General features: G+C 48.8%; 3 protein-coding genes across 3 annotated transcripts; 2 read left to right on the top strand and 1 right to left on the bottom strand.

The window, feature by feature from the left end:
* Nucleotides 1-3512: 3512 nt before the first annotated feature.
* GGS25DRAFT_526148 (GTPase) lies at nt 3513-5685 on the top strand (the record flags this gene model as incomplete). The annotated part of the gene is made up of 4 exons (XM_049264928.1): nt 3513-3527; nt 3584-3832; nt 3880-5473; nt 5525-5685. The coding sequence occupies 4 exons, from the start codon at nt 3513-3515 to the stop codon at nt 5683-5685; spliced, it is 2019 nt and encodes a 672-aa protein (XP_049112182.1).
* Nucleotides 5686-6659: 974 nt separating this feature from the next.
* GGS25DRAFT_528117 (carbohydrate-binding module family 35 protein) lies at nt 6660-8278 on the bottom strand. Its single transcript, XM_049265155.1, has 2 exons — nt 8132-8278; nt 6660-8030 (listed from the first exon to the last, which is right to left on the bottom strand). The coding sequence occupies exons 1-2, from the start codon at nt 8219-8221 to the stop codon at nt 6771-6773; spliced, it is 1350 nt and encodes a 449-aa protein (XP_049112181.1). The 5' UTR covers nt 8222-8278; the 3' UTR covers nt 6660-6770.
* A 1927-nt stretch (nt 8279-10205) lies between these two features.
* GGS25DRAFT_526146 (uncharacterized protein) lies at nt 10206-11519 on the top strand (the record flags this gene model as incomplete). The annotated part of the gene is made up of 4 exons (XM_049264927.1): nt 10206-10377; nt 10443-10510; nt 10586-10959; nt 11018-11519. The coding sequence occupies 4 exons, from the start codon at nt 10206-10208 to the stop codon at nt 11517-11519; spliced, it is 1116 nt and encodes a 371-aa protein (XP_049112180.1).
* Between the last annotated feature and the right edge of the window lie 1433 nt (nt 11520-12952).

The raw sequence follows: 12952 nt of genomic DNA, 5'->3' as shown, positions 1-12952 counted from the left end.
CTGGTTCAGACAGCGACGGACAGAACGACGAATACGTTCCGACTCTTGAGGACATTCCCCCGACTCCACAACGTCGCGGACGTGGACGACCGAAGGGAAGTAAGAACAAGGCCCAGCATGTTACGTTTGGAAAAGTGTCCTACATCACAACCAAGGAGGCCGCTGATGCGGAACTGGCAATTCAACTCAGGAAGGAAGGAAAAATAACTACACCTGGGGAACCGTTCGAAGCATCAGATGCACAAGAGATTGACTCTCTTATTGAACGCGGTGTTTTCCAATTCGAAAGGTATGATGAGCGCCGGCATGGAGGGAACAGGTTGTTCAACGCTAGGATCGTAAGGGAGATCAAGGGCAAGACAACAACGCCTTACGAGAAGTCGCGGTTGGTCATTCAAGGCCACAACGACGCTGGCAAGGACTTTGTTTTGACTCAATCCCCCACGATCCAACGATCAAGCCAACGAATCATCGTCGCCCTGGCGCCCGCACTAGTAAAGGAAGGTATGAAGCTATGGCTTCGAGACATCACCCAGGCCTACACACAGTCAAACACAACGCTGAACCGCACCATCCTCGCAAAGCTCCCTCCGCAGATCGTACACAAGTACCCCAAGGGAACGATCATGAAGGTAATCAAACCATTGTACGGTATAGCCGAAGCAGGAACCCACTGGTGGGCAACATACTTCAAACACCACCGGGAAAACCTGCGGATGATAACCTCTACGTACGACCCGTGCTTACTGGTAACCGAATCCGACCAACGATTCGGCCTCATTGGCATGCAGACAGACGATACACTGGGACTATCAGACGATGCGTTCAGTAAGCTTGAAGAGGACGAACTCAAGAAGGCGGCATTCACTGCGAAACCCAAGACCTATCTCACACCAAGTGAACCACTACTGTTCAATGGTTGCACGCTCTCTATAGAAGAAAAAGGATCCCTTCATCTTCAACAGAAAGCACAAGGAACGAAGATAGAGCTTATTGAGCACAACCCAAAGGATGCGAAGCAGCAGTATGTGCAGCAACGCGCCCGAGGTGCCTATATCGCCTCAATTTGCCAGCCAGAGGCTACGTTTGATCTGTCCGAGGCTGCACAGCACCCGGACCCTGATAAGGAGGCTATCGTGAGACTAAACAAGCGACTCCAATGGCAGATGGACAACATCGAGCGAGGCCTGCACTATATCCCAATCGACCTCGCAACGGCCAAAACATACGTCTTCGTTGATGGCTCGTTTGCCAACAACAAAGACTTGAGTTCCCAGATTGGATATATCATCTTTGTTGCAAATGAAACCACCCAGGACAACACGTTCACGATGGAAGGGAATATCATACATTGGAGCTCCACCAAGTGCAAAAGGGTAACTAGAAGCGTACTAGCTAGCGAGATATACGCCATGATCCATGGTGTTGATATGGGCATCGCAATCTCTACAACAGTCACGTCGATCCTCAGTAAGCTAGGTATCCCAGCAACCCAAATGATTGTGTGTACGGACTCATTCTCGCTATACGAATGTCTGGTCAAGCTGGGAACAACGAAGGAAAAACGCCTGATGATTGACATTATGTCACTACGCCAATCATACGAACGAAGGGAGATAAGTGATATCAGATGGATCCACGGTGAAGACAACCCAGCCGATGCGATGACCAAGTCAACCGCCAACAAAGCACTCAAGACGTTTGTTGATCACAACCGCATCACCATGCGCCTACAAGGATGGGTGAAGAGGAGCTAGGAACATAGCCTAGGCCTCATCAGAGCCGTAGGAGCCCTCCCGCTTGCCCCGGCCACGCCTCGGCAGCCCAGAAGGAGGACCATGGACGATACCATCATCACCATCGTCACCACCCAAGTCAACGCCCGAAAAACCACCACTCACCCCATCCCCAACAACAGATCCGCTCCCGGAACCCACAACCCCATCAGCACCCCCAGCACCACCAGTAGCAGAAGCCTACGGCCACGATTAGCGCCACCCTCACTTCGGGCACAGAGCAACATACCTGTTCCAACTGCCCACGAAAGGCAGACACATTGTCAACCAGCCTGGTTATTTGCACAACCATGTCCTGCGCGGCATTCACCATCGCGTCCTTAAAGTCTTCCTCGGCACGGCGACGATGACGAGCAGCGCGAACCTCGCTCATCCCATTCCTATTCTTCACGTCCTGAAGACACTTGTATAACGCCATCTGAGCACGACGAACGGCGATCTATACACGAGCAGTCAGACACCACAACGGGACGACATTCTCTTCCAACCACCTACCGAGCGCACTCCTGCATCCTCCCGCAACGCACGGTAACAGGCCACGGCAATCCGAGCCGCAGCCGCCTCGAGCTAGCCAAGTATCAGCAACGCAGTTACTTATTCCTCCTCTCCTTGCATACATACCTGAACACACGGTTTCTTCGCATGATAACAACGATCACACTTTGCCGACCCGTCTAAGGCAAAGTCAGCCCCGCGAGAACCTAAGGGAGTAGACGTACCTACTATCGGTTTCGAAACACCCATAACAAGTATGACCGTCATCGATATCATCGACTCCGGGTACCCACCCTGTCATGGCATAGGCGCAGCGGCGACACGGCATGGAACGCGATGACATGTTGAGAATTCAAAAAAATATACAGCCAGAGGGATTGACTTGATGGAAGAAAAGGACAAAAGATCAAGGAATAACGTAGAGGGAGAGCCCAGCCTTATACACCTCAACTCTCCGGTACCTTTCTGACATATCACAAAACGGTACCATAGTGACCGATAGGTGACTCAGGAAGGTACCACGCGTGAATAAGGCTCACAGAAGCAGTAAGCAAAACGATGTGAATACCTTCACCTTCTTCCTTACGAAAGAAGCACAGCAAGCCCTTTTACTTTTGTTACCCCTCCTTTACCCCTTGCACGCCGACGCCGCAACAAGGCAACCACGCACACCAAACGCGCAACCACGTAATAATGGCCTAATCTACACCTCGGCGATGCACCCCTCAAGCCGCTATCTCACACTACCGTAAAAAGAAAAATTTGCCAGTGTTGGAATACCACTGAAGGAGAATGAGGAATATGGGTTAGTCATACAGTGATTAGTAATGCGTGATCACGTGACGTGATTACGCATTTAAGTAGATTCATTTAGATAGCCATTTACAATAGTCTTCTCTTGCTCCTTAGATATTAATACAGTTATACACCACGTGTTTGGTATCCCACCCAGCGCTGCTGCAACGCAGCAGCGTATACATTACTACCTACCATTGTATTGCAATACGTGATATATTCGGTAGACCTTGTCCACCGACAGTAAGGAGATACTAAATATTTATAAGTAGGAAGCACTCGGGCTAATGATATGGGTGAAATACAGCTCAGAAAATACTACGTGAATTGAAGTCAAAGATTTCCTCTCAGTCGAAGAAGAATTTCGTTCTGGAGAAGGATGTCCGGTACCTCGACTCGCGAATTGCACTTCTCATTCAGAATCGTATGGCTTTAGAAGAGGTTTGTTGAATCCTTCTCCCGTAGTTTAAATGATCTTTGACTGATCCGGTCACCAGCAAAACGAAGTAGCAAGCCATCTCGAAGACGCAACCGATCTACAGGAAGGCACATTTCCCAACGACGACAAGACGCAGAAATACGGCAACCTCTTGTTCTTATTACAATCTGAGCCTCGGCATATCGCCCACCTCTGTAGGCTCGTGTCCATGTCCGAGATCGACTCTCTCTTGCAGACGGTCATGTTCACAATTTACGGAAATCAGTATGAAAGCCGTGAAGAGCATCTGCTTTTGACCATGTTTCAGGTACGTTGCTTCTAATCTCTAGAATTTAGTATACTGACCTCCTGTAGTCTGTCTTGACATATCAGTTCGACACGACACCAGAGTACTCCTCCCTTCTCCGAGCGAACACGCCAGTCTCTCGCATGATGACTACCTACACTAGGCGTGGTCCCGGGCAGAGTTTCCTGCGAACGGTACTGGCGAATAGAATCAATAGCCTCATCGAGTTGACGGACCTAGACCTAGAAATTAACCCCCTCAAGGTTTACGAACGCATGTGTCAACAGATTGAAGAGGATACCGGCAGTCTTCCAGCATCGCTCCCCAGAGGGATTACTGGCGAGCAAGCCGCCGAGAATCCCCAGGTCCAGGCCATCATTGAGCCGCGTTTAACAATGCTCACAGAAATTGCCAATGGCTTCCTAAATACGATTATCGAAGGGCTTGAGGAGGCTCCTTACGGAATTCGATGGATTTGCAAGCAGATTCGGAGTCTGACGAAGCGAAAATACCCCGATGCGAATGACCAGGTTATCTGTACCTTGATCGGCGGCTTTTTCTTCCTGCGTTTTATCAATCCGGCTATTGTCACCCCGAAATCGTACATGCTCATCGACGGAGCACCCTCGGAACGACCACGACGTACGCTAACGTTAGTAGCTAAGATGTTGCAGAATCTTGCCAATAAACCATCGTATGCAAAAGAACCATACATGGCGAAGTTGCAACCGTTCATCCAGCAGAACAAAGACCGCGTCAACAAGTTCATGCTAGATCTCTGCGAGGTTCAAGATTTCTACGAAAGTTTGGAGATGGATAACTACGTTGCTCTTTCGAAGAAGGACCTCGAACTATCCATCACTCTCAACGAGATATACGCCATGCATGCCTTGATCGAGAAGCATACCGGAGAGCTTTGCAAGGACGAAAACTCGCACTTGTCGCAGATCATCACAGAGCTTGGCCATGCACCACCACAAGTGCCTCGAAAGGAGAACAGAGCTATTAATCTGCCCCTATTTAGCCGATGGGAGACGGCCATAGATGACTTGACAGCAGCGCTCGACATCACGCAGGAGGAAGTGTACTTCATGGAGGCTAAGTCAATTTTTGTACAAGTCATGCGCTCTATTCCTGCGAATAACTCTATTTCTCGCCGACCCCTACGCTTAGAGAGAATTGCCGATGCGGCGGCTACATCACGAAACGATGCGGTAATGGTTCGGAAAGGTATCCGGGCTATGGAATTACTCAGTCAACTCCAGGAGATGAAGGTTATCGATAAGTCGGACCAATTCAGCCTGCTGAGGGACGAGGTCGAGCAAGAGCTACAGCACCTAGGCTCGTTGAAGGATGGTGTTATCGCCGAAACCGCAAAGCTTGAAGAGGTGTACAAGACGATCAGGGACCACAACGCTTACTTGGTTGGGCAACTAGAAACGTACAAGAGTTATCTCCACAACGTGCGAAGTCAGTCTGAAGGTACGCGACGAAAGCAGCAGAAGCAACAAGTTCTTGGGCCGTACAAATTTACTCATCAGCAATTGGAGAAGGAGGGTGTGATACAGAAGAGCAATGTTCCTGACAATAGGAGAGCGAACATCTACTTCAATTTCACCAGCCCCTTGCCAGGAACTTTTGTTATTTCGCTACATTACAAGGGTAAGTTGAAATCGGACAGGTTTGATGTTCTGCTAGCTAATCGTCTTTTAGGGCGGAACCGTGGCCTTCTAGAACTCGACCTCAAGCTTGATGACCTGCTGGAGATGCAGAAGGACAACCAGGACGATCTGGATCTCGAATACGTACAATTCAACGTCACTAAGGTCCTAGCCTTATTGAACAAGCGCTTTGCCAGGAAAAAGGGCTGGTGATCACAAAATGCTGGTATCGTAGTCAAATGTTCTCTGGTCATGTCGGCTCATTTTGCTCCATCTACATGCAGCACGTTTGTTTCTAGGACCTGGCGCGGCGTTCACGGCTCGTTACGACTTTGATACCATTTTCTTTTGCTTTGTCGGTGTTGCACTCATTTCCAATGAGGTCTACGTCCTATTGTTTTTGGCTGCGCATCCAGAGTTGCTATATACGCCAATTGTCACGAATTAATAATAACTAACCCTCGATACGTCTGGCAACTACCTGCCAATAGGGTCAATTCCACTCAAACCGACTGCGAATATTATACGCATGTAAAGTCGGCATTTTCTTTTCGGCTCGGTGCCGACGACGAAAAAAAAAACGAATTACTATCGGCACGAACGTCGTTTCTAGTCTTCTAATTATTGGGGGTCGCAATGTCTTGTGTGTTTTGAGTGGTAGAGAGGCCTAGTTGAAAAATTGTCTGTCCACGACATATCTTTGGGCCCTCTCTGGGAAGGAGATGGTACAGAAGACGTTTCGTAATGTCGATGCTACAGTTTTTGTTGGTGTCGGGTCGAGGAAGTACGATGGAAGGCGTTTATATATCTAAGCAGTCGAAAGTCCATTTGTCAGGTCCATTTGTCAAATGCAGAACAATGGGATCCAAATGGGTATCCAAGAGGGAGGAATTGTCTATAGGTTTAATATTGCTCTACTATTGTCATAACGGCTGGTCCGGCGGCTTTTTGTCATGGTACATCTGCAATGTCTATATTCCTCGAGCTTTTCGACGAGGATTGTGAAGGAATCATGTAGCATTTTAGTTTAAGGGGCTCAGCATACATAATGAATCGAAGAGAGCCTAGACGAGAAAAAGGAAATGTTATTTTGTCACGAATGCGACTAAGTTAATTATGTGCACGTGAAAAGTCTTGTACAATACTGGGAAATGCTTTTTCTTTTTGTTCAACACTCAAATGTATTGTCTGATGCCTAAATCTCTACCTCCGTAACCATAGGTTACGAAGTTATAGCCTCAAGTACAAAGTGTTTGTTTGCTTACCCCTGACTTTCCCATTGCTTCAACAAGCACAGTTTATGACACGGGCACAATCAATTCATCGATATCAGGCCCCCATCCACCGTCGATGCCCTCAAAGCTAATCTCGTTATCACCCTCCTTCAAGTCCGCGTGCAGCGTGCTGCTCATCACACTGCTACCCGAGGGCAAGAACGCGAGCTCCTGCGGGGAGCCCCCGTTCACGCGGACGTTCGCGTACCGCGGCGAGCTGTCGCCGTTGACGTAGCGCACGCGGATCGTCGTCCGCGTCGTCGCGTCGCTGTGCACGCCGCTGAACGTGACCGTGCCCAGGTCAGGCCCGCCGATGTACCCCGCGGCCGTGCTGCCCGAGCAGCTGCTGCAGCTGACGTCGCGCGCCTGGCCGCCGTAGGCCGCGGCCTCGGCCTCGTACGCGTTCTCGGCCGGCTTGGCGGCGGACGCGGACGCGCTGGTCGCGCTGAGGTCGGGAACCCAGGACTCGGCGTTCGGCATCGTGACGGAGGTCCCGTCGATGGTGAGCGGCAGCCACACGTAGGTGGAGGTCATCAGGGCGCTGCTGTGCCACCGGTCGCCGAGGTAGATGGCGGCGTTGGAGCCGACGGGCAGCACGTAGTTCGTCTGCGAGGTGTACGTCTTGCTGCCGGCGTCGGCGAAGGTCGCCCACGCGCTCCACCCCGAGGTCAGCGAGGTCGAGGTCGAGTACACGTTGTCGTTGGGGTCCCACCCGGTCAGCTTCGAGCCGAACATGTAGTACCGGCCGTTGAGCTTGAGCAGGGCGGGGGCCTCGATGCTGTCGGACCACAGGTAGGTGCTGCTCGCGACGCTGAGGTAGTCGTCCGACAGCTGCATGATGCGCAGCCCGTTCTGCCGGTCCTCGGACAGCAGGTACCCGGTCCCGTCGTCGTCGGCGAACAGCCCCATGTCCCGGCTCTGGTGGCTCAGCGGCTGGAACGAGTTCACGTACGTGTACTGCCCGCACACGGTGTCGCCCGTCGCGACCCCGACCTTGGCCTCGCCGTAGTTCGACGAGTCGATGTGCATGTACAGCACGTACTTGGACGTCTGGGCGTTGTAGAGGACCTTGGGCCGCTCGACGACCCGGTTAGGCCCCAGGTCGCCGCTGCTGGTGCGGGAGAGCAGGGCGCCGACGTAGGTCCATTGCACGAGGTCCGGCGAGGAGTAGCAGTTTATGTTCTGGAAGGCGCTGCCGTTGGTCTTGTCCTCGCCGATTAGGTAGTACGTTGAGTCGACCTTGATCACGCCGGCGCCGTGCGCTTGGAGGTGTTCGTGGTTAGACTGTGTGCATATGTGGGATTAGTAGGTATTCAGGTAGGTAATTTTGGTGTGGGGCAGTATAAATAAGATATTCAAATAAATTAAAAGGGAAAGGGGCGTACTGCAGTCCATGTTGCTCCAGACACAACTTGCAAGCTTGCCTGTGCGAGCGACGACAAAGTCGCGAGGACTAACGTGCGGAGTAGATGCATCGCGAAATTTTTTTTTTTCAAGAGATGATCGCCTGTGATGATATGCAACGATCGACAATGCAGCAAGGCAAGACCGAATGATTGCTCACGACATGATATTAATATTCCGTGCTTTGTAAAGCGGGCGACTCTGGCCTATTCATATATTGCCCATATATGCGCATGAACGGCCAGGGGGGGGTCGGTCGTCACGCTGCCTCGCCCGCTGTGGAGAATCGAAGGCAATATGGATCCGGATTTCTGGGGTATGATCACCCGCCCGCCAGTTTGCGTTGCAAATACGAGTTCGGGACCCCCTCCCGCCCCCTACACATACTCCACGATGGGAGAAGCGCGCCATAGACAGCGCCGCTTGTCGTCCGGTCAGGTGGTTTTTTGCGTGGTCTGTCTCTTGCGCGTTTGTTTTCCTTCAATCAGAGACATGCGCAATGTTACATTCAAGGTTCGTTGCAAATGCTAGGAGTTCTTTGTTCTGCTATTATTCTTGTTAGTTACTCCTATTTTGGGGTCAGAGAAATCCGGTTCTGTCATTCTTGTCGTCCCTCACCCCCTTTTTCTTTCTCTATTGCCGTGCCAATTACAGGGGCGGCTAAACGGCCGTCCTGGACCCCGTCGATTTTCGTCACCTCGGGCGGCTCCCCACCGATTTATATGTTGCATTCGCTGCGACTCTACGCAGGTCAACCGAGGATTTAATTGGGGAATGCTGCGTGGCCGTGAGGTCAGATAGATTGGTTGCCATCTAAAATAGCTCATGCTGTTTGTAGACAGGTAATTAATTATGCCCCCTTGAAATTGAATACTGCTACCCCTAATCTCGATGCTTTCTTTCCTTTTTCTTTTCTTTTTCTTTTTTCTATTATTTTACCTTGGAGAAGTACCTATGCAACCATCCATATAGTCACGCATAGTCTGGTGTGTAGGAAGAGGACGGAACATCTATAGATATATGCTACCTACGGTGGCCCTCAGTGCATACTGATTCTAGAACTTGCTGGAATGATGGATTCATTCATATCATGTTTGCTGAACTAGCGCGATGAAAAACTCGACTCGTCCTATTAATACCTACCTATGCACCTCATCTCGACAATTGAACGCTGATAATAATATTTGGGTAAGACGTACTTACAGAAACCGTAAACTCTAGATAGAGAGGGCATTTAGTCCACGGTAACAAGTTGCAATGTAATTTAGGTTTTCGTGAAGAGACTCGATGCCATAGCACCACCATGTAAACAACCTCGAAAGATATAATGACTCCAGACTTGAATAAACTTTCGACGAACCCATGGTATGCCTCTTAGTCACGTATAAGTAGAGGGCTATTTTACAATGGGATCAATGCAATGAACCGGCTTGTTTGAATCAGATATCAGCTGGAAACAGTCACGTCGCCGTTTCATAGTGGTCACGTGATACCCCTATTCCAACACATTTATATGCGCTTGGTAGCTGTCTCAGTCAACTTGTTGGTCTAGCCAACTCATCAAGATATGCCTCTGCTACTGACGGTGTTTTATGATGATTCAAGTTGTTGACACCGAGCAAGTACAGCTGTAAGTGTGTGTGAATAGTATTGTCTGTGCATGCGGTGCGTGTGAACTACTTGTATTGATAGCTAATCGCAAGACCTTTTGATATCTCTTCTGATTCACTGTAGATGGTATATCTGGTACGTGATGTTTTATGTGACTTGTAGACTACATTATCGAAATACCACAGCTCTTTGCTGTAGTTATGTAATTCATCTGAACTTAGTAGACACCGCTCATACTGTCTGACGGACTGGTAAACTAGCAGACTGGTTTTGCATCTGCAGCATTCCCAATATGCAGTGACGGTATTGCTCTATATATCTGCACACAACCTTCTTATTCCAGCGTAAATCAATCTGCGTAAAGGGGTTCTCCCTTCTTCGAGTAATCCACAATGCTCGGAGAACCGCGACAACAGCGACTTGATCCATCAAACTAGCATCATAATGGCCGCCCCGATATTCGTGGTAATTTTCATCTTCTTCACTCTCAGCCTTTTCTCTGTAGCCCTTCGCCTGTACTCTCGGTGGCTAATGAAGGCGGGCATCGGCTGGGACGATGGCCTCATCATAGTTGCGATGGCTTGCTGTGTTGCGCTGTTTGGCCTTTCTTGCTACTGTATGTATTCATGCCACCCCCTTTTCCAGAAAAGATTCGGGATTACTAACGGACTTTCTGTCTAGTTTGGAACTTCGGATACGATCGAATTTTGCTTACAGATATAGGGATCGAGATACCCACCATCCTGACAGTATGTTTTCTTTCTTGATTCCTTTTCGATGAGAAGATGCGTATGCTGACCATAGAACTGTCATCACTCTATTAGCTCCTCCTTGCGTTCGAGGTCCTGTATCTGTTCGCCATGTCTCTCGCGAAAGTCAGCGCCGTCTGTCTCTACATGCGAATCTTCATTCAGAAGAAATTCCGCACGATGTGTAAAGTCATTATATTTTGCATAATAATCATGTACCTGGTAGTCTTGATCCAAGAATTCACGGTATCACAGCTGGTGGTCGAACTCTGGGATACCGATGTACTTGAAGGCGATACAAATAAGAAAAATATCGAGATTTGCGTCGCCTGCGTCAACATACTAGGGAACCTGATCGTCTTCTTGTTGCCTATCTACCCCGTATGGCAACTACAGATGAGCATCGGGGATAAGATTGGGCTCATATGTCTCTTCAGCCTTGGGTTCGGGTAGGTCATGGTTCTTGATTAATGCACTGCTGTAGAGTAGCTAGAGCTAACCGAATAGTGTTACCGTGGTCTCGATTTACCGCCTGAATAGGCTTGTGCAATTAGATCTCAGCGCACATAAACTCATCGCGGACGGCAGCCACAGCATGAATCTTTACACCCTCGAGGCGGTACTGGCAGTGTTCTGTCTCTGCGTCCCCGTAGTACGCCCGCTATGGGGCAAGCTCCGCGCACGCCTCCGTGCCCAGACGGGACAGTCGCAGGAAAATCTTCACGGAAACAACGTTCGCCAAAGTATCAGTGAAGTTAAGGACCGTTGTTCCTTCGCATGGACGAACTTCTTAACCCAAGACAACCGCACGCAGTACGAGGTTGCGATCAGGGCGGGTACTCCAACAGCATCAACCACGAATCTAAACAAGTACGACACACATGAGAATAATTCGACAAATGGAGTCCTAGGAGGTTCAAGTGAAGTGATTCAAGCTACGAAACCTCTACGTATTAACGTCAAGAAAGAGTGGAGGATATCGCATGAAACTGCCACAACCTCTCATTGAGAATATTAGGATAGAAATATGAGACAATGTCTAATTATTTGTGATCTGTTCACGATTGTGAATTGAACTTGTCCGGCTACAAGCACAGACAGATCGAATGCGTCAGGGGTGTTTCTGGCTCGGTAGGGTTTGATAAGCAATACGAATATCCCCCCATGGGTGCTTTTCACCTGGGCACCATGACCCCTTTTGACACTGCCGAGAGACGTTACGAGACAGGCGGATGATTCCGTTAGCCGCATGATATAAATCTCACGTGAAAGAGGTAAACATCAATGACCATCATACATAGCACGTATAAACTCGCAACATATAACTATAACTGGTTAGTAGTGCACGAACAAAGCACGGGGTTCATGATAACCTGGGTAGTAGGTAATATGTGAACGTTGCTAAATATATTTATGTCCGGAGAAGAGATCTGCTTCGTTTCCTTAGCCTCCCAAGAGTTTCGTCCTTAGCTTCGGTTCGCCTAGATGGCCATCTCGCCAAGCATCGAGAGAAAGCACTAACAGTACCGGACCTTGACGTAATAGTGCCCCTCGCACTCGATGCGGCAAGCTTGAGTTAAAACATTCGAGTTGCCAAGAGATGACAAGATTTTTTGATGTCCGCACCCGCCCCTATTTAATATCATAACGAACGATCTTGTGATGTTTCGGGAAAGCTTTGTTGTTGGCCTTGATTAGTATGAGCTGGGCTTGGATGGAGTGGAAGAAATATGACGATGTTACTACTATCTATACTATGCAGTAATACAAAACATCTCATCCCTGTTGTATGTAGCTCCATGTCCTTGTCATTCAGAAGCTAGGTAATTACTTAGGTCAGTAGCTTTGACTCGTACGTTATCTTTTTTTGAGAGAAATTTGAATCTTCAGCAGTCTCTTGAGTGATAAGAACCTTGAATGTTGTTTGAGCATTCAGGAAAGCTCTAATCTATGTACTATGTAAAGGGTTTTTAGTGGCTGTACATTGCAGCTGCATGGTAACGACGAGGTTCTGACACCTGACGCATTGACAGATCGACTGAAGATTCCCATGGTTTGGTTTAGTCTTTGATGCAGGATACTACCGTGATTGGCCCTCTCCACAAGTCCCTCATGGATATAATGGATGCTATCAATCTTAACTAGTGGAGCCTTGACATGTGGGTGCGGAGGAAAAAATAGTTGCAACGGGCAGGTACCTGTATTATTTCCTAAGGGATGTTTACCTATTCATATACTACTGCATAGTATGTAGAAATAGGATAATCGAATCGTCGCGTACCTACTTATGAAGCTAATAGAGATCGATCTAGATTCCACAAGAAAGGTTGATAAACAACTCGAAGGACATCTAGACTCTTATATTCTCCATTAAAATGACACTATATTCGCTTTTAAAGTGCTCGTGTACCATAGTAACTATTTACTGTGTGCCTACCTAAC

This window comes from Hypoxylon fragiforme, assembly GCF_022984875.1.
Source record: "Hypoxylon fragiforme strain CBS 206.31 chromosome Unknown GGS25scaffold_10, whole genome shotgun sequence".
Lineage (NCBI taxonomy): Eukaryota > Fungi > Ascomycota > Sordariomycetes > Xylariales > Hypoxylaceae > Hypoxylon > Hypoxylon fragiforme.
This window is presented reverse-complemented; position numbering and strand designations above follow the sequence as displayed.